Genomic DNA, 27,837 nt, shown 5'->3' with positions numbered 1-27,837 from the left:
CCAGAATTCTAATTATGTAAGTAATCCATAATTACTTTGTCTCTATAATGGTTAGAATCAATATGCTAAGAAATAATATTAAGGTATATATGTACATTTATAGCCTTATATCCTAAGTAACTCCTTCACCCCTTAACCCATTTTCTTAGGATAATTCTCACTACTCATGGCTGGGTTGTAGTTCTCTGTGGTAACTAACTTCTAATCACACTGTTGTTATTTTCTAGTAATATGTACTAGAATTGACTCCAACTGGTATAATTAGGTGAGACTAATATGCATTATGCAAATTGTTTTCATGAAAACTTTATGGGCACTGTGGTATAAGTTAATCAGTTTCTTTTCTAACTTGCGATAATCTGACAGCAACCAAAATTTAAATTAGAATAATTTTTTTTAATTTTTTTTTCCAACGTTTATTTATTTTTGGGACAGAGAGAGACAGAGCATGAACGGGGGAGGGGCAGAGAGAGAGGGAGACACAGAATCGGAAACAGGCTCCAGGCTCTGAGCCATCAGCCCAGAGCCCGACGCGGGGCTCGAACTCCCGGACCGCGAGATCATGACCTGGCTGAAGTCGGACGCTTAACCGACTGCGCCACCCAGGCGCCCCTAAATTAGAAAAATTTGACCACTTCCTGATTTTTGCTCTTTCTGGCAGAGAGAAATGAATGAATTTATTGTTTGAGCCTCTGCACACTACAGAATTGGTCCCACTGCTGTGGCAGGCTCAAAAGTGTACAAGTCAAATACAGACATACATTTGAATAGAACTCACTCAAAAATGTCTATTTAAGGGGCGCCTGGGTGGCTCAGTCAGTTAAGCATCCGACATCCGCTCAGGTCATGATCTTGCGGTCCGTGAGTTCGAGCCCTACGTCGGGGTCTGTGCTGACCGCTCAGAGCCTGGAGCCTGTTTCAGATTCTGTCTCTCTCCCTCTCTCTGACCCTCCCCCATTCGTGCTCTGTCTCTGTCTCAAAAATAAATAAACGTTAAAAAATTTTAAAAAAATGTCTATTTAATATAGAAAATACAGCCATTTTTATAGTTACTTAAATTTTACAAATGAGTCTTTTTAAGAAGCTTTTAAGTATCAGACAGAAAGCAAGGCCAATTAAAGGATTTAACTTCACTTTCCTAAATCCATAATTTCCCTGAAATTTTACTGAAATGTGGCACAACATGACTGAATAAAGATCACTATTAAGGAATATTGTCCACATGCAAATCTTTCATTATATCTTATCCCTGTTACAGCTTATATACATACATACATATACATACACATGCACGCACACACACACGTATATATATATATATACACATATATATTTATATTCATACATATATACACATACACACATACATATGAATATATGTGTGTGTGTGTGTGTGTGTGTGCATAATATTTTGTCTTTGGTCAGATTTGAGTGTAAATTCCAAGATAAATGAATATCAGTTTTAAATATTAGATGGAAACTGTTATTTCCTACTGAAAATATCTGAAATAGCTATTCATTATTGCTGATTCCAAAGGATAATTTCTTTTCCTAATAACCCAAATAGGAGAAAAATAAGCCATTTCATTTTTGATAATGTTTGGTAAGTAAAAAAAAGTAGTGTTTTTTTATAGGAGGCTACATTGTAATAGTGGTTTAAGAGATTTTCAGAATTTCATCTTCTTCGAAAGTGTTATTCTTTGCAATAACCTGCAAAGCATGCTGACTAATAATGCTTTCCTCCCAACAGAAAATCCAATCAGATTTGACAAGTCATGAGATCAGTTTAGAAGAAATGAAGAAACATTACCAGGGAAAGGAGACTGCCCAAAGGGTGCTGTCCCAAATCGATGTGGCCCAGGTACATATTATTGCATAAACTAAGGAAATGGTTTTAGTTGGGTATTAAAACATACTCCGTATTAGACAGTTTGATTATTAGCAAAATTAGGATTGAGGGCATTATTTGAAAACTATAATATGACTTGTAAATAATACAGATTTGGAGGGGTTTCCATTTTAAAGATAAAATTAATAAATTACACTTTATTTAGTACCACGTTAAGAACAACTACTGAATTTAAATATATGTATTGTTTCTGCTGGAAAGGTAGAAAAGAATTGCTTTAGTTTTTTTTTTTTTAACTTTTTTTTATCTTTAGGGATAAAGAAAAATCTATTAACAAAAGTATGGCTGCCTGTTGTTTGGAATGTGAAACTATAGGGATGCTTTGTCTTTGTCTTTCCAGAAAAAGTTGCAAGATGTTTCCTTGAAGTTTCGATTATTCCAGAAGCCAGCCAATTTTGAGCAGCGTCTACAGGAAAGTAAGATGATTTTAGATGAAGTGAAGATGCATTTGCCTGCGTTGGAAACAAAGAGCGTGGAACAGGAAGTAGTACAGTCACAGTTAAATCATTGTGTGGTAGGTATTTCTGGTGACTTTCCTTATTAAGAAGTATGTGAGGACCCTCCTTTGTAACAGAAGATTGTTTCCAGATAATTATGATAATTATACAATGTTATTTTAAGATTAACAACAAACATTAGCACATGTGTATTGAGAGACGAGAACACTTACTGAAATAGTACCCTTTTAATACATCCTCTGTAGGTGTCTTTGTGGAATCCAGAATTCTCTAAGGACTGTGTAGAATATAAGAGGAAATACCCTTTATTTATTTTTTTAAGTTTATTTATTTACTTTGAAAGAGAGAGACAGAGAGCAGGGGAGAGGCAGAAAGGGAAAGAGAGAGAGAATCCTAAGCAGGCTCCACATTGACAGTGCAGAGCCCGATTTGGGGCTTGAACCCACAAACCATGAGATCATGACCTAACTTGAAACCAGGAGTCGGTTGCTTAACCAGCTGAGCCAGCGAGGTGTCCCATTTAATTTTTGTAGTACTTTGAATATATATTTTAAATGTAAATTCTGAAAAGAATTTTAGATGTCTGGAAACAGCAACAACAGCAACAACTACAATAATGAAACCGTTCCAGAAATGAATACCAAGTAAGCTAAGTGATCTATACAAGTTGTCCCTAATTCTCAAGGCCACTGATTAATGAGATAATTTAATTTTTTTTAACGTTTATTTATTTTTGAGACAGGGAGAGACAGAGCATGAACAGGGGAGGGTCAGAGAGAGGGAGACACAGAATCTGAAGCAGGCTCCAGGCTCTGAGCTGTCAGCACAGAGCCCGACGTGGGGCTCGAACCCACAAACTACAAGATCATGACCTGAGCCGAAGTCAGATGCTTAACCGGCTGAGCCACCCAGGCGCCCCTAATGAGCATTAATTTAAAGACAACACAGCTGGTGAAGGGCAAGAGGAAGATTCCAATCCAGGCACTCTTACTCCAAATCCTAGTATCTTTCCATTAAATATCAGTGCTGGATATATACTGAAGTCCCACCACACCTCAAAGACAGAGTCAAAAGGCATGGAAGGCACATGATTAGCCTGTAGCATAAATCTTCAGAGGATTTGGGGATTTTGAGCTGTGTCCCTTACTGCAATTATTGGAAATTCGCCATGTCTGATGACTTCTCTGAAAACTTAAGGCTGAATTACAAAGGCATCTCCTAGAGTAATACAACTGTTATTATAACTCTATGTGTACTTTGGGCAATGGGGTAGAAGTTCACATAAAACAAAAGCACTGAATGTTATTAACATTGAAGATGAAAACAAGTTTATCTCGTTAGTACTTTGTGTTTTTAGTATTGTTTCTGCATTGACTCCCTAACATAAACTTAAAAGAAACATTTTAGATGCATTTCAGTCATATTATTTTGAGTGGGAAAGTATCCTTTAACAAAAATTTTATAATCTGTGTATTTCTTTGTGAAAAATTCTGAAAAATTTTGTGTGCAGTGACATTTCTTCATAATAAAGGCTGCATTTTAGTGGCATCATGATTATAAATGTTCCTGCCCCCCAAAATAAAATTTGAATATAACAGTATGTAACTATTAGCTGGTGTTAGATGAGCAAACATTAGGGATTTCTAGGATGATATCACCTATTAAATTTTGCATAAATTATTGAAAGCAGAATGACTCAACTATACTATCATCATGGTTAAATATATCCCCAAAGGGAGAGTTGTTCCCTTCCATGAATAGGTCTCTAATAGTACTTTGTAAAACTTGTCTGCTGGTAAGTATGAGGTGGAAACAAAGTTCCCTGCACCCAGCTGTGACTGCCCTGAGGGTACCCTGAAACAGCTTCAAGTACTTGCTCAATTTGTTTCTAGTTCTGGTTTAAAGTCAGGAGCAATTCAAGTAGTCCTTCCATAAGGATACCTTTTTTTTTTCTTAACTTTTATATTTTAAAAAAGTACTTAAGATGCCTCATTGCAGGGGTGCCTGGGTGGCTCAGTCGGTTAAGCCTCTGACTTCGGCTCAGGTCATGATCTCACACTCCATGAGTTTGAGCCCCGTGTCAGGCTCTATGCAGACAGTCCAGAGGCCTGGAGCCTGCTTCACATTCTGTGTCTCCCTCTCTCTCTGCCCCTCCCCTGCTCATGCTCTCTTTCTGTCTCAAAAATAAACAAAAACATTTAAAAAATATGCCTCATTGGCTATACTATAATCATTGCCTTTGCCTTCAAGAAATTTTTGTTGAGTTAACAAAAAAGTCTTCCCAGCATGAACACAAAGAAATATAAGGGAAGTTTCCCTCCCTTGGTGATAAATATTTTTTCTGCATACTGAATGACATGATTTTAACGGCTAGCAGTACTTTGAACTTTCAACATAAATTTAAATCACTGAGGTTTTTTTTTTTTATGTTTAAAGAGTAAATCATTTGCATATATCTCTGATTTCAAAATTCACAGAATTGATTCCCTCTGTACAGTTAATGGTTGAATGTTTCTACATACCGAGATTTTATCATTTCTAGGTTAGAAATAAAATGAAGTAAAAAAATCATCTGGAAACTCAGAACCCAAAATTATTAATAAATGAATATTAACACAAAACAACCATCAAAGAAGGGATTAAGATGGAAATAGATTATGTATTAGCTTTAATTAATATTTGCTTAACCTTTACAAAATGTATTGTTGTGGGCATTGATTTTAAACTGAAAAGAGAAAATAAACCAAGTTGTAATTCCCAAGAAAAAGCAGCTACCCACTAGTAACTTTGTTTCTGAGTAACAATAAAACATGTAGTTGTTCACACTTACCACTGAACATGTGAAAGCAACAATGTATCATGTAAACTATTATATATGCAGGTCTTCACATATACACCTGTGCCTATGTGTATGCTTTCATGCCTCCATACATACACATATCTTTCCAGGAAAATAGCTGTCAGGTGAAGTTGTGATGCTTGTTTCGTAAGTCTGAAAGCAGTATACTTTCCTGAAGTAATACATTTGTTCTTTATGGTTGTGATGTCCATGTGAGTTTTTAAATTATATTTTTGTATCTGTTTGTATTCAATTGATCAGCCCCATTTAGAAAAGACATTTATGTAATGTAATTGGCATATTTAAAATTGCCTGCCTTCCTTGTCTATGATTTAACTAATAGATGTTGAAATTGTGATCTGGAAATTTAGGTGTTTCATGCCCACTGAAATGTGTGAGAACAACAGTGAATGTGTCTCTAGTGAATCCAATACTGTCTGGTGTATTGGGCTCTCAATAAATACCTGGTGAAAGAGTCAAGGAATTTTTCCAAACTCCCAGCTACTATTTTATAACTAAAACATTTAAAATAGAAAGGATTTAACTTTTAGAAATAATCTTGATCAACTTGGTTTGTAAAAGTAAATGTATACATGAGGTACACTTACTTTAGTAAGAATAACTACAGAATCTGCATGTCTGTATGTCTATATATAATTGCAAATAGAAATATTAAATCAACAGAAAATGCCGAGGCTACATATTGATCACAGCTGCAAAATGCTACTACATTAAAACTGTAAACATGGAATGAAAATGAAAGTGACCTCCACCTCTATTTCTTTTTTATTAATCATGACAGTATAAGTTGGACACTATTGCTTATTATTTTGTTTTATGTTTTAACTTAGAACTTGTATAAAAGTCTGAGTGAAGTGAAGTCTGAAGTGGAAATGGTGATAAAAACTGGACGTCAGATTGTACAGAAGAAACAGACAGAAAACCCTAAAGAACTTGATGAAAGAGTCACGGCTTTGAAATTACATTATAATGAGCTGGGAGCAAAGGTGAGTGTGCCTTGGAACCAGAAACACTGGCTGTTTACCACTTTCCTTGTAAATTGCAAAACAAAAAGTAGTAATGATGCACAATTAATGTCTTAGAAAGTTAATCATTTTCTCTCAATAGATAGATACATACACACATTTATGCATACAGATAGAGATAGATATAGTCCCACGTGTAGTTCTTGTTAAGAAACAATAATTAATCCATAAGGATCTTCTTTCCCAGTCTGCATTAAAAAATATGTACAGCTCAAAGAGATTTTTATTGGCCCATCGTATGGTTTTAAAAAGGTTTCTTTCCTCTAAACGCGCCTTCTTTTCATTGTATAAATTTGCTTGTGATGACTTAAAGGCTGGAGCCTTTTATAAACTAATGCGCTTACGTGTATTTAGATACAATGGAGTTGACACATTCCACATAGACCACATTAGGTGTAATAGAGCTGTCACATTCCATAGAAATTATTTCCCTGTGTGGCAAGTCTTGCATGATCCACCACATTTGGCTAATAAGGTAGCATGGATATCCAGTGAAGTCCTATTGCTCTCTGATTATTTGTGTATTTTTGTCCTGATAGTGTTCAGTGCCCAATTCCATGTCACCGTTAATTAAAGATGTTTATATTTCTCTATCCGCTTTCCCAAACAGTGGAATGACGAGGATCGTTACCCCACTTCCCTCAAATCAAACATTGTCTATCTATGCTCTATAGATTTAGAAGTTTTATGGCTGAAAATAATGATAGTAATCATAAAAAATAGTCATAATGGCATGACTTGTCACCTTCAAGGACCGACCTAGCCTTTTGTGTGCTCTTATTTCATATTACTCTAAACTTTGTAAAAAAATTTTTGGTGCTCAGCTAAGGTTTAACATACTGACACAGTAACACAATAATCATTTCTGTCTTTAAAAAAGTTGTGATATCTTAATATATTATATGGTATTTTAGAGAATAAGAATATTTTATTAACATCGTGTTTGTTTGCTTAAACTTATGCAAATAAAGTCCATTTTGGCATTTAGGGCTATTGATGAATAAGTACAAATTTAAGTACTTCAGGTGAGGACCTTTAAATTAGGAGCATTTGCGGACAGTTTCATTTTCCTGACACTTCGTGTGATAAAACAAATAGAGTAAAATAAGGGCCAAAGCAGAAAAAAATAAAAATGCATACATTTTAATTTCCTTCTGAATAAAGGAGATTTACTGGGATCGATGGGGAGAACAGAGTACATTTTTACGTCCCACGTTCTCCACTTTATTAAATATAACAACATCGGTGAGAAACCTGTTACTTCACTTTAGGCACAAATATAAATGTGTGTCCACATTTGTGAAGTATCCCTACAGACACAAATTTCTACTATTTCACCCTGTAAGTAGATGGAAGGTTATGTTTTAAAAGTACTAACTGCAAATTACTTTTTCCCAAGAGAAGGTAAATTTTAGATTAAAATGGAACTCTGGAAATAACTGAAGAACTATTGACATTAGTTGGCAATCTTTGTTTTTAGATTTTAAAAACTTGCTAATTTATATGTCACATGTTTGAAAGGGAGCTCACTGTCATGCTATGGCAAAATGTTTTCCTTCTCAATTGATGAAAAAGTAGGGAACACTGATACATAATAAATAGGAAAACACGGTGATAAACTTGAAATAAAATACCCTTCAAGTGCTTGTGTAAGTCCACCAAGGTACCTCTGGATTAAGGCTCCAAGCTCGGAGCTGTCAGCACAGAGCCCAACACAGGGCTTGAACTCACAAAATGAACCGTTAGATCATGACCCAAGCCAAAGTCAGATGCTTAACTGACTAAGCCACCCAGGCGCCTCTATCCTTCTGGACAAGTTTATCATTGTGTTAAAGATAACCACAGAGGGGAAGGTAGTATCTGTACTTAGCATCTCATCTAGGGTTTATAGATTTTTACAGATGCCAGTTGTTCTGTATTTAGCATGAATTGAATCATCTCTAATATTAATCATAAAGCTACAAGTTGTTAATTTCTGGAAAGCTATTCTTTTTACTCAAGAGTCTCTAATTTGACCTATGTGACTTTGCTCTAAAACAATCTATTCATAGATTTTTTTTATTAAAAACTATATCTTGTGAAAAGGTCGTTTCTTTGTGCTTTCAAATATGAATGTTGTCTGGGCCTTTTAGTTCTTTCGTTCTTTCTCTCCTTTCCTTTCCTTTCCTTTCCTTTCCTTCCCTTCCCTTCCCTTCCCTTCCCTTCCCTTCCCTTCCCTTTCCTTTCCTTTCCTTTCCTTTCATTTTCTTTCCTTTTCGTTGCTTTTGCCTTGAAGAATTTCCCAAAATCTTTGCCTTTGCAAGAGTAAATTTTACATAAAATAGTCCCTGAATGTAAAACAGTAAAAATGATGTTTGAAGACTATTAGTGACCCAAGTTACTTATTATTAAGTGAATGAGTCTCATGAAGATGTAAAGTACTATTTCACCTTGAAAATATATCTTTGAAAGTTTATGTTTATTTTAACCATTTGGCACTTAGTGAGGTCATTAAAGCAAAATGAAATACTAAGAAATCATACTTTAATAGCGTGATAGAATACAGTAAAAAGGCAGGGCAAAAATTTATTTTTGAAATAAAATTTAGAAGCAGTAACAATAAAAAGAATATATATAAATATTGTTACAGAAATGTGGTAAGTCATGTATTCCTTCTCCAAGAAAAAAAGTCTTAATTTAAATTGTTGAAGTACCTTCAACAACAGTGGTTCTATTTGATAAAATCAAACAAAACAAAGCCTATTTTAATAGATTGTTGTTCTTGTGTAAAAAAAACCTTCTATTTTAATCGTCTTCAGAATGTATATAGTTGTACTTGCCTGACTTCAATGTACGCTCCTTTTTTGTTAGCTCAGGCTGCCATAACAAAATACCATAGATCAAACAATTGTGGAGGCTGGGGAGTTCAAGATCAAGGTGCCAGCTTAGGAAGACACTCTTCCTGGTTTGCATAAGCCACATCCTTATTGTGACCTCTCAAGGTGGAGAAGTGAGGAGAGGGAGTAGAAGGATGGGGGAATAGGGAGTGGGAGCAAAGAGAGATCTTTCTTCCTCTTCTAGTAAGACCACAGTCATATCAGATTAGGGTCTCGCCATTAAGATCTCTTTTAACCTTTATCACTTCTTAAAGATCCTATATGCAAATGCAGTCACAGTGGGGTTTTGGGCTGCAGTGTCTTAATTCAGAGTGGAGGGGATGCAATTCAGTCCTTAGCACTTTTCTTACAGAATATATTTTTATCTGTTTATTATCATCAACTTAGCTTCATTGTTCAGTGAATAGAAATTGAGGACTTGCTTGGGTGGCTTCTCTATGCTTTGATTTTTATGGGAATATACTTAAATAGCAATAGGCCAATCAACCTCCAATACTCATGCTCACGTCGTCAGTGCTATTATCAGGCTCACTTACATGTATCCAGGAAACGACTGCTGAGGCATTCTACTGCAGGTGGCACTCTTTTAAATGTATCCCTTTTCCACACACGTACACACAAAAGTGTAAAACTCAATTTTCCTTAAGATGGCAGTGTCTCCTGTTTTATTAAAACCTATTTAGCTGGATATAAACAAAATAGAATAAATAAAAATCAATAATGCATTAGCTCTGGGAAGATAGAGTTTCTTTGAAATATCGAATCTAAGATTCCTTTTCTACCACTAGTGCATAGAAAAAAAAAACAACTATGCACAGAAACACACTGTAAGGTACATTTTTTTTTTCTCCCACACAGAAATAAAATCCTCACAGTCCAAGGGGCAGATGCTTTTACTTCCCTGAAGGGGGAAATCTGTAAAAGAAAAAAAAATTGAATTTGCAGCCTCAGCAACTAAACATTTTTTTTTAATGTGCATACACCTCTGCTAAAGAAACTAAAACATTTTGTTGAGTGTTTGGAATCCATATCAAAATTTCAGTGTGTTTATTTCGATTGTAGCATTTTGAATTCTTTAAAGGTATCGTCACTTTGGCATTTTTCATGCTTATGGCTGGATTAGTATGTATTCATATGTGTTGATGTGTGCGTATGTGTGTGTGTTTGTGTATAGATAGATGGATTGATCAACAGATCAAGAAGAGATTCTGGGCTTTTTGTTCAACCCACCAACCCTAAACACTTACAGATTGTAGGCATATCTGGAGAGGTTGTGCAATGGTACGCATTTGTTCATTCTCCATGTGAGAATGTGGAAGAATTTGATTTTGGGGGGCGGGGTTTAGTTCTAAACATTGAAAACTGGGACACAAAATCAGGTTATGATTTTCTTTGTTAATAGGGATAAAAATTTTGTTTCGGAATTAAATCATTTACCCCCCCTTGGATGGCAAAAAATATTTAAGGGGGAAGTGACTTACTCTTTGTGTTGTTTTTCTGGAAAACTAAGGCACTTTATAGATACGATGACAATACAGTTGACCATTTTAAGCATTATAGAAATAATTTTACTGCCTGAGAGAAGCCATATTGTTTCTTTCTCCATTTTGATTCCTTACTAGCAAACCTCATTTGTCTACAGAGGATTGTAAACTTTGCCATCCATTTGGTAGGTGATTGAACATTTTTTAAAAGCAGTGTGTTATATCTTTAGTTTAACTTACATCATTCAATATATTTAAAAAAATTTGACCATAAATTATTTTTATTTATATTGAAGAAAATGATTATAGATTTTTTTTTCCGACCTGATATAGGACAGAGTCTTTTGGAGAAAGGATCTCATCTTCCCCAGACTGTGTCTGTTCACCATTAATAGAATATCTGGTTTTTCTAAAATATTATTTTTGAAAAGTAAGAAAAAGGGTATTTTTAAATGATAAAACTATTAAAGTTCCTATTACATGAGTATAACTAAACCTAAATTGAAAAAGTAAACCAAGTTACATTTTATTATCATTCTTGTCAGGTGACGGAAAGAAAGCAACAGTTGGAAAAATGCTTGAAATTGTCCCGTAAGATGCGAAAGGAAATGAATGCCCTGACAGAATGGCTGGCAGCTACAGATATGGAATTGACGAAGAGATCAGCAGTTGAAGGAATGCCTAGTAATTTGGATTCTGAAGTTGCCTGGGGAAAGGTAAAGCCTGTATCACTGAAGGTTATTTTTAACACACAAAGAAACACACAGCAATGTGAATTTGCAAGACACTATTAATATGCAACAGTAGTTGAATTACAAATATTATCTTGCTTCACTTGTCCTTTCCTTAAAATTTCATCAGTAGTTTAACTCTGTATTTCTGAATCATGATAAAACCGGTGGGCAGCTGTAGCCAGAATCTCCCCAGAGCTTGTTTAGAATTAGGTAGGTTATGAATCAGTCCTTAAAAATACATGCATCATTTGTCAGACAGTGAATCCAGAGAGGAGATTCTCTGTTCCCTAGCCTGCCCAAGATTGCTTAGAGGGACTCCACAACCATGATGAGAGCAAGGAGGCACAGACTGCGGACAGTTGGGCTGGACAGGTCTTGAAAGATCAGCAGATTGCTGATGTCACAATTAGAAACAAAGTCTCGAGGGGTCTGTGCAGCTGCTGTGATTTCCATCACCAAAGGGCACAGGGTTTCCTTTAATCTTCAGCTGGTACATACTTGCTGTTTCTCTTGACAGCTAGTCGGACATTATTGCCCCCTAAAATTTAAGGTCAAGGTACTCATAGCTTCATTTTTGTTTCAGTTGATTCATTACCGGATTACTTGAAAAGCTGTTGATATAAAGGAAACAGTCAATATCAATAATGTGTTTTCATCTTAAACTTTGCTGAGCCATTAGGCATTTAGAAAAAAAAAATCACAGCACACTCTACCCCCTTGATTTTTTTTAAATTAACGAACACTTGCTGTATCAGTGAGATGTTCAAGAAATCTGTGCTTTATTTTTGATTCAGCAGGATATTTGGATTATCCAAACTTGGGAAATTGTAATTGCATTAAGTAAAACTTACAATCCTACAATAAGACCAAAACTGAAGACTGATTTTCTTTTATGTAAGTTCAGGGGACAAGTATGGATAAAATGTTGTTACATAAATAGTTTTCAAGTAAAGAGTAGGGAATGATTTCTTTTTCTTCCCACTCAGAATAGATTTATTGGTGGAGATATTGAGTTGGATTTATTAGGTCAGGATCATATATGTTGTGAGATGATTACAGTAGCAAGTTCACAGGGGACAAGGAAAAAATTACAGTGGCCTTATTTTTTTCCCTTATTACCCACACAAGTATTATATTTTTGTGTGATACTTTAGTTCGAGCCAATGGCAATCATATACTTAGATGCAGGCTGGGTGGCTCTGAGAAGTAAGTGAAAAATGGCATGGCTCCCAAAAGTTAGAGGTTTGTTTCTGTCTCATGTAAGGTAGATAGTTCTGGATAGGGGAAGTAGTTTTGTTCCAGGAAATTCTCCTAAGGTAGATCGCTTCCATTTCATTGTTCTGCAGTCTTCTGGGTGTTTGTATTCTCATGGTATAACTCGCTCACCACCACACTTCGCTCCCAGCCCATAAAAGGAAGGGAAAAAAGGAAGTGGAGGGAAGCCAGCTCCCTCTTAAAGCTCTGTTGTAAAAGCTCCATGCATCATTTTGCCCATATTTTTATTTGCCACATGTTAGTCACCTGATCATATTTAGCTTCCAGGGAGGATGGCAAAAGATAGTTCCTAACTGGGTGGCCATTGTGTCCTGCTTGAATGATGAGTAGAGTTTGTTTGTGAAAAAAGAGAATACGTTCTGGGGGACACATAGCAGTTTGGTCCCCAGCAGTATCAGCCCTGCACTTTTTATCATAAGATACAGGCAGAGGGAGACCTGCATCATCTGTTTCTCTTTATAAAAACCCATGCCCTGTCGATGGCAGTTTCTGCCATAAGTACTCATACACAAACAAAACAAGGACCAGAAAATGCTTATGATCTACTAGAGTATGAAATACAGTAAAACATGCAAGGGCAAAGTGGTAGCGTATGTAGAGGATTCCTGAAAATAATCCAGGCTTTATTCTCACTTGCCCTCCCCTTACAATTCTGGACAATATCTTCAAGTGTTCATATCCCCATTGTAATGGGTATATTAATTTGCTAAGTCTCCTGTAAGAAAGTACCACAAATGGGTGGCTTAAACAGCAGAAATTTATTTTGTCACCGTTTTGGAGGCTGGAAGTCTGAGGTCAAGATGGTGGCAGGGTTTTGGTTCGTTTGGAGGCCTCTCTCCTTGGCTCATAAATAGCTATCTTCTCATGTCTTCGTATGATCTTCCCTTTGTACATCCCTGGGTCCAAATATCTCTTCTTCTAAGGACACCAGCCCTATTGGATTAAGACCCACCCTAGTGACATTATTTTACTTAATTGCCTCTCTGACCTTTTTGTCTCCCAATTTGGTCACATTCGAAAGTCTTGGGGTTAGGGCTTCATCATATGAATGTCCAGAGGACACATTTCAGCTCCTAACAATGGGGTAGCTTTATAAATATAATTTGGAATGCTACTATAATGGTACACAAAAGAATAGAATTAGAAATGAAGGGGATTTAAAAAATTCTGACTACAATTTACAAGTGACTGAGATGAAACTATGGAAGTGTGCCACACAAGAGCTCTGAATTCCACGGTCTCTGTAAGGTCACTGAGTACATCACCTAAGGAGATGTTTGCATTAGCTTCACCATAAAATCAGTAAAAAAAAAAAAAAAACCATACTATTATATAATTAGCTTGGCAAAAGTTTCTAGATTATCCTTGTCATATTAGAGGGCTTGAAGGGTCTGGAGATGTGTCAAGTTATTGAGTCCATCTGGAAATTACTTTCCATGAAACCAAGGAGTAATACTAATTTGGGATCCAATAGGAAAAAAGTATAGAAAACTGGCATTTCTTTTCTTTTGTGGTAATTTATCACTCTCTCTGGATATTTTGAAACACTAAGCTGCTAATGATATGCTCTAAGACCCCTTAGTGGTCAAATGAAAGTATGCACATTTGGATCCAGATTACATACTTTGTTTAATAAACTCATCTGGAAGGTGCCTACAGCTTTTTCAAAAGTCACAACCATATAATAAAAGCATGTGACCTACACATCTAAAGCAGCCACACTGATGATAATTTTTTAAAATGAAAACAATCTCATACACAAAACCCCGTGATTCCCTAGTACATTCTTATTTCCCATGCTTTCTTGGTAGGTGGAGAACTTGACTCAAACTGTCAGTCTTGTCTGCAATTTCAAAGGGTAAATGTCAGATTTTTTTTGAAAAGAAATTGAGTATTCATTTAAATGCAATACATTGAATGTATTTGCCTATCATTCCAAGTATTTTTGACTTGGAGAAAATTTTAATATGTAGAGTCAATTTATTTTTAAACTGTTTCATTTATTTCTACTGAATTTCTTTCAGTTCTGTTGATCTAAGAACATTATATTTATTTATATATATAAATATTTGAATGCCTATATAAAAACATTCTTGTGTATCAAATTTAGTTACTAGTGAAGCATTTATTTGACCTTCAGTTTATTCAAACAGAAGATACTTTCAAATATATTGCCTACTATTAAATCTTTTGAGTGTTAATTCTACTCTATTCTAATTATACTTATTTATTATATATGTCGTTCCGGAAAAAAAAATATTTAGAATGGCTCAAAGAGATACACATGATTCACCTGGTCAAGCACAAATAAATTAGAAAACTAAAGAAAGGGAAAATTAGAGAAGGAAAATGATGGAAACGTTGCACAGAAATATGCCCACAATATTCCATGGATAGTGTAATAGGCAGAGGAGGGTAAAGCCTCAAAATTTGGCACCAAGCTTCCCACTGGGCAAAATAAGAAGTAAACAGACTTTTTTTTATTTATTGTGCTAAGAACACTTAACATGCGATCTAGCCACTTAACCTTTTTTAAGTGTACGATACTTACGGAAGGAAACTTATTTATGAGTTTCAAAAGTGTTCAAATTATTAAAACTATCATTAAAATATTTTTAATTTACTAGTGAGAGCTTTTTTCCTAAAATTTAGCTACGGAAGAAAAATTAAAGTCATGTATGAGATAGCACCTTTATTAATATTCTTATAAAAAAAACCTAATAAAAAGGTTTGTGTAGCCATTTTTCTATCAGCGTGCTTCAATGCAGAAACAATGCCATGAGCCTGATTCCGGACTTTCCGTGTCTTCTTCCTGAACAAGTATCCGGAGTTTGGCACCGCAAGATCATTTTGATAGGCCGATGATGTTGTTAAAGTGAACAATCGAAAATAGATTCTCTCATTTTAGTTTCACTCCTGCTCACAATCCTTTTGTCACATGTTCAAAGCCATAGATGTTAGAACACATAGGTCTTCCTAAAGATAGTGCTATATGACACATTTCCAGGTCTTTAAAAGTAGCACGTACTTGGGAAAAGACTATAAACCTGAGAATATCTGAGGTATCCCAGATCAGATTTTCCAGTCTCGAGGAGAGAAGGAATGAGGAAAACTGTGCTGTCAACTCTCACCATATGACTACACTTCCAGATTGCAGGTAGAGGGGAGAAGATGAATACATTGAAAATGTATTCCAAAGTTTTAAAAGGTAAAAGAAAACAGTTTAAATTCAAATAACAGAAAGCAGACATTTTAAAATAGTAACAGAAATGAGATAAAAGTTTAATAATGGGAATTGAAAAGTTACACTGTTAATGCTAATTTGAACTTTCTAAAGCTCAGTCGCCCTTTCCCTGTATTTTTAAATTCAAACTGTCTACCTCTATTAGAGTGGTGATAAAGAGAGAGAAATTAATATTAATATTTTGAAAGGGGAGATCATTCCTAGCTGCATGGTCTGGAGAACAGAGATGCCTTAGGGGAACTGTAACAGTAATGTTGGTGACCATCTCATGATCAGACCTATTCCCCATTCATATTTTGTTTTTTGGTGTTTATTTATTTTTGAGAAACAGAGAAGAGAGACAGAAACACACCACAAGCAGGGGAGGACAGAGAAGGAGACACAGACTCCGAAGCAGGCTCCATGCTCTGAGCTGTCAGCCCGGAGCCCAACATCGGGGTCAAACTCATGAGCCATGAGATCCTGACGTGAGCCAAAGTTGGGTGCTTAATGGGCTGAGCCACCCAGGCAGCCTGCCCCTTCATACCTTTCTAATCTCTGTTGAGAGAGAGTGCCAGGTTGAGATCACAAACACTGATGTCGATAGAGTAGACACGGAAAGAGTGGAAGGAAATGGTAAGGCAAACTAGAAGTGATTACCAGCAGCTGGGGAGTGTACTAGCACGACACAGGATTCCTGAGCTGTCATGACAGTTTCTACTTCCTTGGACTGCTACATGGACATTAACAATTTCACTTGCTGAGAGAACAGGTGGAGATGTGCATTTTGTTCACTGGTGTTTCCCATTCACGTAACATGATATATGACACATAGGGTATGCTCGGTAAATATCTGTTCAATAAAATCAATGGCAATTGAAGAGATGAAAAGTAAAACATAATGACAAAGCACTGTGAGAGAAGAGAAAAATGCTGATGTGCTTTTAACATTGTGATAACTTTTAGAACAAACGGAAATATGAGCATCATCTGATCAAATGCTCCCACTTTATAGATGAGAAAATAGAAGTACTGGCAGTACAATATTGTCTCTGATTTCAGTAGGTTTTTTCCACACTACTTACCTTTTAAATTATTTTTTAACATTTATTTATTTTTGAGAGACAGAAAGAGACATAGCACGAGAGCGGGGAGGGCAGAGAGAGAGGGAGACACAGAATCCGAAGCAGGCTCCAGGCTCTGAGCATGTCCGCACTGGGCCCGACTCGGGGCTCGAACTCACGAACCGTGAGATCATGACCGGAGCTAAAGTCAGTCGCTTAACTGACTGAGCCACCCAGATGCCCCCACTGTAATTATTGTTAGAAGTCATATTTTCTAGTAATTTTAAGGTAACCTAACCAAAGTGACCCAAAAAGGTATTTATCGTTCACACTGATATTTTGAGGGTCGATGGGGGGTGGGTGATGGGTATTGAGGAGGGGACCTGTTGGGATGAGCACTGGGTGTTGTATGGAAACCAATTGACATACATTGACACATACAAAGGCTAAGTGCGGATTTGAAATATCATTTGTTAATGTCTTAAAATCAGTTTGATTAGTTAGATATAAGTAAATCAATTCTCAATATCCCATATGGCTACAATTATTTAGCATATGAATAGAGCACAAAAATATAACTGTAGAAAGCAGATAGTTATGTGATTAAATAGAAGTTTATATCTCAGATGATATCATTATGTTTGGAAAATATAAGCTTCAGCAAAATTTAATCTATATGATTTTCTGATTTAACCAGTAGCAGATTTCATGCATTCCAAATTTAGTTTCAGTAGTCAAAAATTCAAAGCCACTTAAATAATTCAGCTACATTAGAGCCCTTTTAATATTCACAGTATTGTGTAAAAATTACAATGATCAAATATAATTCCGTGGAAAAATAATTTTGGTTCTATAATACTTTAGATCTATCCGCTTTGGGGATCGTACATATCTACCATTTTTCATCAGTTGACCGTTAGGTTTTACTAAAAGTAAAGTAGTGTTGGGATACCCAGAGTTGACTGAAAGAATCACACATATACACAAATGTTGAATTCAATTCAGGGTGTTAAATAATGCAAAATAATTGATGCCTAAATAGCCACTCATGTAACAGATCATTGTGATTTTCACGTTGATTTCAGGGACAGATTTTTATAATGTTCAGCATTCGGAAGAAAGTGATAAGTTGACTCAGTTATCTTTCTGCTGTCCTTTCAGTCCTACAATTTTAATGACAATCACCCAGTAAAATCTTGTGACAAACTGTATCATTTTGTTTTCCCCTTGCTTCTCAGCATTGGCTACACACTGAAATCACCTGGGAAAATTTAAAGGACTATCAGTGCCTGGAGCCCACCCCTAGAGATTATGATGTAATTGACCTGAATGTGGCCAGTGTGTCTAGTAATTCAACAAAGTTTGCGAACCACTAGGTAATGCAATATAAGTGGTCGTAACGAGATCTACATTCAGTTCAGTCAACCATGCCCTGTACTTTTTTTTTTTTTTTTTTAAACAATCACCTTTCGTAGTTTAAAGAGATCTGGCCTCTGGTCCTAGATTATCTGGATAATTGCCTCAACTCATCACTCCTTTTAGCTATAAAAGCATGAGAACTATTACTTATTTCTAAAGTCTGTTACACTATCATTCCCATGAAAAATTACATATCTTTTTTTTAAAGCAGGCATAGTAATTTATCTGTGAAGTGAAATAACACTAGCAGACCATTAACTTGGTACAATGAATGCATCAAGCAGCTGTTACTTAGAAAATAGAACATCTGTTAAATGCCATTGGAGTCACTATTCACTGTCATTATAGTTATAGCTATAATTTCTGTTCTGCACATTTTGCTTTCATGAAATTCTTCTTTAATAGACAATACATTATTAATAAAAAGTCAATACACATTGCCATAAAATCCACCATTTAATGTTTTATGTTCTTTCTGAATTTATCATTATATTATTCTGTCACATTAGCCTAATAATAAAATATGTCCTAAACCTCCAGCCATGGCAGAGTAATGTAGGGACCTGAGAAGACAATTAGTAACGTATTTTATCACATTGAAGATATTAGATTGTATGATGCACCATTGATTTAATTACAGCTGCTGTGGCTCAAAAGAAACACCACCACCTTAAACATAAATACAAATTGTAAGTGTCATGTCAATTTTAGAAATCTTAATATGTGACAAAGTGCATTTTAGAATTGCAGTAATGTAATTTTTAAATTTTATTCCCATAAATACATTTTGTACCGAAAGGTGAAAAAACTCTCTCCCATTCCTGATGAAATAGTCTAATACTTCTGTAGACTGACTAAAATGCAGAACCCACTTGGGGAGGGGAACCTTTTAAGATACGTTTTAGGTGCTTCAGTTAACGCTTCATCCATATTAGAGGGAACTTACATAAGGGATTAACAAAGAGCTAAAATGAAGAATCTAGTACCATCTTAGTAAAAGGAGAAAGGTATATGGAAATGGTATTATGGCACATTTTTTACTAGATGTGGGGCTGAATGAAGATAGAATCTATGGGACAGGGGACCCTTAGAGATTCAAAAGGCTGGGGGTGGGGAGAGGGAATGATAGGAAATCAGAGAACTTAGCCAAAGACTGTAAGTCAATGGGAAATTCCAGGAAAACTTGTGGAAGCCAGCAGACCATGTGAGATCAAGCCCAAGTGGGCTATGTTTCTCAGTCCCAGTCCGAAAATAGGTGTGCAGGTGTTTCTCTGGGGCCAGATAATTAATTGTACAGTTTTTACCATTTTACCTTTATATAAAATTAACAGAAATGTTTCCTTCATGTCACGGTGTGATCATCAGAGACCAAGGGGACAAGTTTTCCCATCCTGCTAACCCATCAGTGAAGTGAGTTGATAAGCTGCTGGCTGAATCCTGGAACCTCATGCCATTTTAAATTAGAGTCGAGTGAGTTAACTTAGAGATAAGAGGAATGAATCAGAATGTATTGGCCATCCTTCACATGAACACATGGGTATCTTCATTAGGAGAAAGTATCCTATGCCACCCCTTTTGTATTATCAGTAAGTTGGAGTAGCATTTGAAAATTGCTATGGCTAGGAAGAAGTAGACAACAGATTTGTTTCTTTGAAATCATGGAAGTTAGTGTTTAATATTTTGACTATTCGGGAGCTATTAAATGTTACAAATTAAACGTATGGACAATAAAAATATGTTAGACTTTATGGCAGTTTATATTTAAACCAAGTTCTACTCCGAGCTGATATTTTTCCTGTGTCGTTAAAAACCCCAAGTGCCCAGTGTATATTTCACATTAAGCTGCTCTTGAAACTCCCAAAATTGGGCTTAAGGCCATGTCATATAGGTCAAAATAAAACTGAATGTGCATGATTTTGCTATGTACTCAGCCTAAAAATCAACCTTAAAAACTTCCATGATTGAAAAAAAAAAAACCCTAAAAGTTGAGTTACAACTTAGTCACTCTAGTCACTGAATTTGAACTTGTTTATTCTGAAGGGTTTACCCTTCAGAACCCTCTCCATGTCTCACCCAACAAGGCAGCCAGAGAAGTGATGTGTGTTGAGGATTGGATGCCTTTTAAGAGAAGGAAGTATCGTGTTTGTTCAACTCTTTTCTCCCCAACTCACCAACCCCGTAAATAACTTCATCCCTTGGAGAGGCGTGAGTAAGGGTATAGAGAGAATGGCTGAAACAGTAGCTGGAGTTCAACCTAGCAGTTCAGTTCTTAATAAAATAGCAAATATAGACATTCTTGTGATAGGGGAAACTATTAGAAATGGGAGAATGGTTGGTTCCTTAATATCATAAAATGTATGTTTTTAGTTTCTTATAAGTACCCCATGTTTTCCTTTCGGTGGCTTTTGATTCTGACCTTCATATTTTTTTCGTCATGTTGCACTTTGTCCGTAGTCGGTCCAAACCATGCAGTCCTTTATGGTGAATTTGAGTTTCAAGTATCACCTCTCCTTTAAAGCCATTCAAGCTCATCCCAGCCATGACTACTAGTCAACAAATTATGTGCTTTCTAGTACAATATCAAATTATTTTATTGCATTTTAGCTTTACTCTGCAGCTACACTGTGGGTAAAATTAAAGCAAGGTATGCAAAGACTAGCTCCTTTCTAATCTCTGGCAGTGATTGGCACAGTACAGAGTGGATATTAAACACCAAAACCAAATTTACTAATTGAAATTGAGATCTTCAGAAAGCAAGATGGGTATGTTTATTTGAAGTCTAAGATCATATTATGTTAAAATCATACTTTTAATTGTTTTAATTTAAATTCAAGTTAGTTAATATACAGTGTAATAATGGTTTGGGGAGCAGAACCCAGTAATTCATCACTCCCATGTAACAAACAAGTGCTCATCCCAGCCAGGGCCCTCCTTAATGTCCATCAGCCATTCAGCCCATCCCCCCACTCACCTCCGCTCCAGCAGCCCTCAGTTTGTGTTCTTTATTTAAGAGTCTCTTATGGTTTGCCTCCCTCTGTGTTGTTAGCTTATTTTTCCTTTCCTTCCTCTCCGTTCATCTGTTGTGTTTCTTAAATTCCACATATGAGTGAAATCATGTTTGTCTTTCTCTGACTTATTTTGCTTAGCATACTTTTAATTTAAAATAAATCCATCTTATACACTGAAGCTATTGTAAAAAAAAAAAAACTATTGTAGGGAAAAGTTAAAAATCTATTAAATGAGCACAATATTTTTTCCTAATGAAAAATACCATTTATATAAATGACTTAATACCAATCCGTTCTTGAATACCACGTGTAAAGGTTTAACGCTATGGTTTTTTTTTTATGGTAAGAATGTAAATTTTCTCAACAGTCACTTTTGGACATAAGCAGTTATGAACCATTATGATGATCACTGCTTTCTTCAAGCTCATGTTCGTGATGGAGATAACTTCAATATCTCTGAATCCTATCTTATAATATTGAAGAAGCTAGAGTGACACTGGAAACTGCCTACATTTCCTGTTTTATTCTTTTCATTAGCTGAATGAAGTATCCCTGGACATTAAACATTCTGTCTTGAAAATTAGCTGTAGAATTTTGGCAGATGTTTAACCCATAATAGTTGGTTGTGATCCATGAACTATGGGCAACAATATTTCCTAAATGCAAAACTTCAGCCCTTCTGAGGTTTGGAAATTCACATTGCCTTTAATTGCATTGCCTGGCATAGAAGAGACAAATGTCTGCGTGCACAACAACTTTTTACATCAAAGCCAAAACATTGTGTCATCTTGAGGACAATTTAAGATATAATTAACAATCCAAATACAAAATAAGATTCAACTTTGTGAGGCGTTACCTTTGTGAATCAGTCAACTCTAGTGACAAGCCACTAGTCTGGAGCGAATGCAGGAAGTAGGCAATGTTCATTTGCATATCTTTCCATATCTTTGACAAACACATCTAGAGTCTAAATTGTATAAGGAAGGGACTTTCTCTGTCATCTTATTCACAGTGCCTGGAACAATGACCACCACGGAAGGTTGTAAAGGTTCTGTAATACACAAGGTTGCAGAGGAAAGGAATGAAAGGGCTGAAATGTAGCCCATGACCACTCCCACATCAAACTCCAGAGGGGATATTTGTCCTGCACAGGAAGTATTTCTCATAATTTCCATAAAGATATTAAGTAGAATCACCGATGCCATTGCTACAACAGTTATGTTTTTAGTAGGAGCTCAGTAACTTTTATGATTGATGCATGAAGGAATTCCTTCTGTGTTGCTAAGCTAACTCATGTAGTACAGATGACACCTGCATTACAAGGAAGCCTCTACGTGATAGCCCCTGAATTCATTTGCCCATAATTACTTCCCATAAATTACTGCCCATAACAATTTCAGATATTTTTATATTGGAAAAGAAAAACACAAATACTCAAGAATATCTTAGAATAGGAGAAACCATGTCTTTTGTACACAAATTATTTTCTACAATCTTTTTGCCTCATTTATTTCCCCCTATTTATGTCATGTGAAAAGCAAAAACCAGACGTGTATACATAGCGGTTTTGAGTGCAATGGGACCGGGTGGTGTGAAAGAAAGCCAGCCACAGCAACTATTCAGACTTTTCTATTATTAAGATAGAAAAGAGACATTGAGGCCATCAAGGAGTTAGAAATGGGCTATAAGCTGGCCTCATAGAGACCCTCTCTCTTGATTACGTGGACCACCTCTCTTACTCTCTGTGCATAGGTTTCATTTGCCTCTTCGCAGGTAGGCTCCTTCCTCTTTCTATTGCTGCTCCAAAGCGATTTTGTCCTACCATGACTTAGGTTTCCTGTGGTGAAGACGTCAGTTTCATTTCTAAATGACCTCTAAGCTGGTGTGTTATCACAGTCCCTGTATGTTTTAGTTAAACTTCTTGAGAATATCTGCTCTGCCTTACTCCCTAGTGAATATCCAATGACTGTATGTGGGCAGTTAGGGACCGGGGCAGAGGCAGGGAGGTGCAAGTTGGTCACCTGGTCAGCCATGATAGATCACAAGACAAGGGCTGGAGGTGGAGCCGACAGTAAACATTTATACTAGGATCAGTTTTTCTAGCAACTTTCTACATGATTTCTCATATTAGATGTGCTTGTTTTCACATTTTGTAAGTTAAGACTTAAAAAGCAGCAGTGCTCTCTTAAGGGATTTTAATATTACCTCTTCATTTTCATAGACCTCTAATTGAAAGTTAGCATTTTTTTTCAGTTATGAATGCGAGCAACAGACCTCAGCAATCTCAGCAGTCTCTGCGACTTGGCCACCAGTAGAGAGAGCAGATCATTTTATATCACATTCTAGTCATTGTATGTATTTCAAAATGCCAGTTACGGTCGTGCCTACTGTGAAATCATCCTAAAGATCTGATGCTCGATTACTCTAGTTACACACGTTAGTAAAGAAAATAGGCATTACTGTCTTACAAGGTGGCAAAAGACATTTTGTATATTGTATTCCAGTATAACTCATTTTCCTTAAAATCCGATGGATTTAAATTTGGTTTTAAAAATATTATTATAAGAAGGACTCCTTAAGTTTAATGAACTACCAAATAGGTTTGTGGCACCAAAATGCCGACAATTTCTCCTGTAGAAATGTAAGAGTGCAGTAATTACTGACTTTTCTAAAAGCAGTTGCTTCTTTGTAGATAAGGTTTCTAAGGCCTGTCTTCACTCAGTATATTTACAAAGTAAGTAAATATAAATATGTTTCAGTGGACAATGTGTATGTTTATCTGTTAAATATATATCATCATAAATAAATAGAAATTAATCGTGTTTATGTATACTTATATGTTTATATATACCCAATAAGGAAACTCCAATATTTATAGTGTGATTTGCATCACCCATAAAGACACATGGAAGGTTTAAGTCCTTAAAAAATCTTATTATAGTAACCATACACATGGTCATTTCAAAAGCATTAAATCTTAAGTCTACAATATATTACTCCAAGCTCAAGTACTGTCCTTTTCACAGGCTACTCAGAAAGAGATTGAGAAACAGAAGGTTCACCTAAAGAGTGTCACAGAGCTAGGAGAGGCCTTGAAAACGGTTTTGGGCAAGAAGGAGGCCTTGGTGGAAGATAAACTGAGTCTTCTGAATAGTAACTGGATAGCTGTCACTTCCCGAGCAGAAGAGTGGTTAAACCTTTTGCTGGTAAGAGGCCAGAGGATTTTCAAGCCCTCTGCATTGTAAGAAGGAAATTACATGTGATTTGAATAATAATATTTGTGTCTGTAAATTCCTCAGCTCCACATAAATGGTGGCTCTTAATTCAACATCTGCAACTCTGTTTTAATCTCTTTCCATGTCTGTGCCGTATTTTGTATGGAGACCACATTTAAGTGCATTTTGAATGATACTACTTTTTTGTGTCTTTTAATATTGTAGAAAGTAGGACAACTCTTTTAAGAATATTGTCTAATCAATAATATGTCATGGTATGTCTCTTTAACATTAAGGAATACCAGAAACACATGGAAAACTTTGACCAGAATGTGGATTACATCACAAACTGGATCATTCAGGCTGATGCACTTTTGGATGAATCTGAGAAAAAGAAACCTCAGCAAAAAGAAGACATACTTAAGGTAGCAAATAAAATATTAAAAGTAATTTTCTAATTGCACAATTATGTCGCTCATCAAGGACTTCTTAATAAGAGTGAAAAAATTCTTCCTTCCTTCCTTTCTGCCTTTGTACTTTCCTTCCCTCCCTACTTCCTTAATTCCAATGGGAGTTAATAACTTTGAAGAGTTTTGTAATCTGGATATCTCCATATCCACCTCTCAGCTCGTTACGCACAATTTAAACTCTGATGACAAAGGGATGCCGGGATTTATTTTGGTGTCATGTTGCCAACTCCTGCCCATTTTACTAGTCATAGTACGTTCTTATATCTCACACAAGGATCCATTTTCCAGTATCATCCACAGCCCATTCTGAGTAAAACCTGAAATCCAATCATCTGGGCATTTTGCGTATGCAATCCAAATCTTAGGAATTAGTAACAATATTGAGCTTATATAAAACTGGATGGTTTTTATTTTTCGCTATATGTAAAGTAAACATGGCTTTGTGTTCTCTCTTTGTGTATTAGAACCAATTATTAGGACATCCTAAGTCATCTTTCTCAAAGGCAACTTAATTTTTACTTTTTAAAGATGGTGGCTATAAAAGGATATGAGAGGTATAATGTGCGAATTTCTCTTGTTGATGCTATATTATCTCTCTTCAATAACATCTTAAATAGGAAGACTTGAAATATAACAAATTCCATTTGAATTAATGAGTCCTTATTCTGTTTTGCTGAAAAAAATTGTATTTAATTAGGGGGTTATTACTTAAGGAGCACCCGAAAACTGTAGCTTCTGTGTGTACGATTCATTCATTTCTTTTTTATGAAGCGCCTATTTTCCAAAGATTACAATTCATTTTTGATGAAAAACTGTGGATATGTTTCAGGTTATCCCCAAAACAAATTACTCTCCTTTGTGTACCTTACTTTGCTCTCTCTTTGTCCTTTGATGTGTAGCTAGGGAATGCCATCTTAAGGTGGCATTTCCTTCAAGGCCTTTGCAATAATAGGAGCTGAGTTGTTTCACTTAGAGTCTCTCTGACCTCTCGAGTCAGGCAAAACCTTCGTCAATCCCTCTGTCTTTGACACTGAATTCCTATCTGTTGGAAAGTCCATTTTTTCCCCATGACACCTAGGAAGGAAAAGAAAATTGTTCCTCAGCTGCCTTTCTTCCCGAGCATACGTTAAGGTTACCCCACAGCTATGAAACTGAGTCACGTGAAGATAAAATAAGACTAAAGAAAAAATATTACAGTCAACACAGGCAACAAAGGGTAGCCAAGAAAACATCCCTCGCGCCTCCTGAGACTAAGTAAACACTTTACATAAACATAGATCACACTTAGACCAGGACTGTGGCCAATATTCCTGAGATCACACACATTTCCCACTCTACTCCTCTCTTTTATGGAAGTTGACTTCGTTCCTCCCTCTCAACTCCTCTGCATGTGCTCATTCTTTCCTTCTCTTTCTCGCTCTCTTGCTGTCTCTCAACTTCCACTTAATTACTAACTTCAAGCCCTGTCTCTTGCTCACGGAATATAGCGTTTAAAGGCTGAAATGAATGACATGCGCCCAAAGGTGGATTCCACACGAGACCAAGCAGCAAACCTGATGGCAAACCGCGGCGACCACTGCAGGAAAGTAGTAGAGCCCAAAATCTCAGAGCTCAACCATCGATTTGCAGCCATTTCTCACAGAATTAAGACTGGAAAGGTAGGAAGATCTGCTCCAAGGTGGAAACTAGTGATAAATGATCTCTTGCGAAGGTTGCGCAGTACTCTGAAGGGGGCGGGCGACCCCCACGGCAAGGTTTTCAAAACGAAAATGAAGGCCAAAATGTATTTAAGGAAATTTTACCCCTGAATCTCATGGGAGATCAATCTCTCCCCACTCCCCTCCACCAGTCTCTCTGTCTCCCTCTCTCTGTCATTTTTCTTTACATGCCACAGCTATTCTAGAACTGCATTCTGTACTGGTTTACATATGTACTTTCAGGGGTAACCTACAGCAAAGTAACAAATAGCATGCTGCAGGCCAACAACGACAAACAAAAGCACAAAAGACATCCATCTAAGGAAAGCACTGCTGACTTCTTATGCCAAATATAATATTGCTTGTGTGTAATATGGATCACATATCAAAAATGGGGCCTTGTACATCTCCTGCATGATCTAGGGTGTTTGTATTCTCTTTATTGGTTGTGCACATGTGTGTATGTATGTGTATTTAACTTGCTCTTGCTAATTGCCGATACGTACTGTGACAAAATCCATTAGGCTATAATAACATGCTCAAGCCATAAATACAAATAATTGCAAAGCTTATATAACCTAATTTTGTAATTTTATATGTCTGTTTATATTGATTCTATTTAATGAAGAACCAGGGGATATGGAATTTTGCATGATAATCCTTTATATTTGTGTAACATTTAATGAAGACAAAAATCTTATCAAATAGGTTGCTTGCAACAATATATAAAAATAGAAATCCAGCTCTTTTGGGTGAGTGTCAAATTGCAAGGAACTACCCCAAATTTTCTAAGATGTCATTTGACACATTTTTCAATATACATGATATGCTTTAAAACACAAAAATGTATGTAAAATAAATATGTGTATTTACATATACAGATAATTGCTATAAATAATCTTAAATGAGAAAAACATTCTTGAAATACTTGTGAGACAATATGATGTAATATGTCAGGTAAGTGCTGACTTCTGGAACAATAGGAGAATATGTTTGAAAATAATTTTGATAAATATGGACACCCATAATAGCATGATTTACAATTGCTACATTTTCTAAGGCATTCCAATGTATCATTGTTACATGTACTAGTACATATTTAAAAGAGTTTCTAGAATAT

At 36.0% G+C, this 27,837-nt stretch overlaps 1 protein-coding gene across 16 annotated transcripts in view; it reads left to right on the top strand.

Annotated features, from left to right (window-relative positions):
- The window catches only part of DMD (dystrophin), a 2,092,562-nt gene that overhangs the window by 879,099 nt on the left and 1,185,626 nt on the right, over window positions 1-27,837 (top strand). For all 16 annotated transcript variants that reach the window (XM_053201917.1, XM_053201921.1, XM_053201923.1 and 13 more), the window contains 7 exons: window positions 1,751-1,861; window positions 2,250-2,423; window positions 6,058-6,213; window positions 11,158-11,328; window positions 24,362-24,541; window positions 24,847-24,975; window positions 26,508-26,678. In XM_053201917.1, the coding sequence (XP_053057892.1) occupies window positions 1,751-1,861; window positions 2,250-2,423; window positions 6,058-6,213; window positions 11,158-11,328; window positions 24,362-24,541; window positions 24,847-24,975; window positions 26,508-26,678 (1,092 nt within the window). The remainder of the gene's footprint in view (window positions 1-1,750; window positions 1,862-2,249; window positions 2,424-6,057; window positions 6,214-11,157; window positions 11,329-24,361; window positions 24,542-24,846; window positions 24,976-26,507; window positions 26,679-27,837) is intronic.

The sequence above is a fragment of the Acinonyx jubatus genome, chromosome X (genome assembly GCF_027475565.1).
Source record: "Acinonyx jubatus isolate Ajub_Pintada_27869175 chromosome X, VMU_Ajub_asm_v1.0, whole genome shotgun sequence".
Lineage (NCBI taxonomy): Eukaryota > Metazoa > Chordata > Mammalia > Carnivora > Felidae > Acinonyx > Acinonyx jubatus.
The sequence above is the reverse complement of the archived record's forward strand: the minus strand, read 5'-3'. Positions and strand labels throughout refer to the sequence as shown.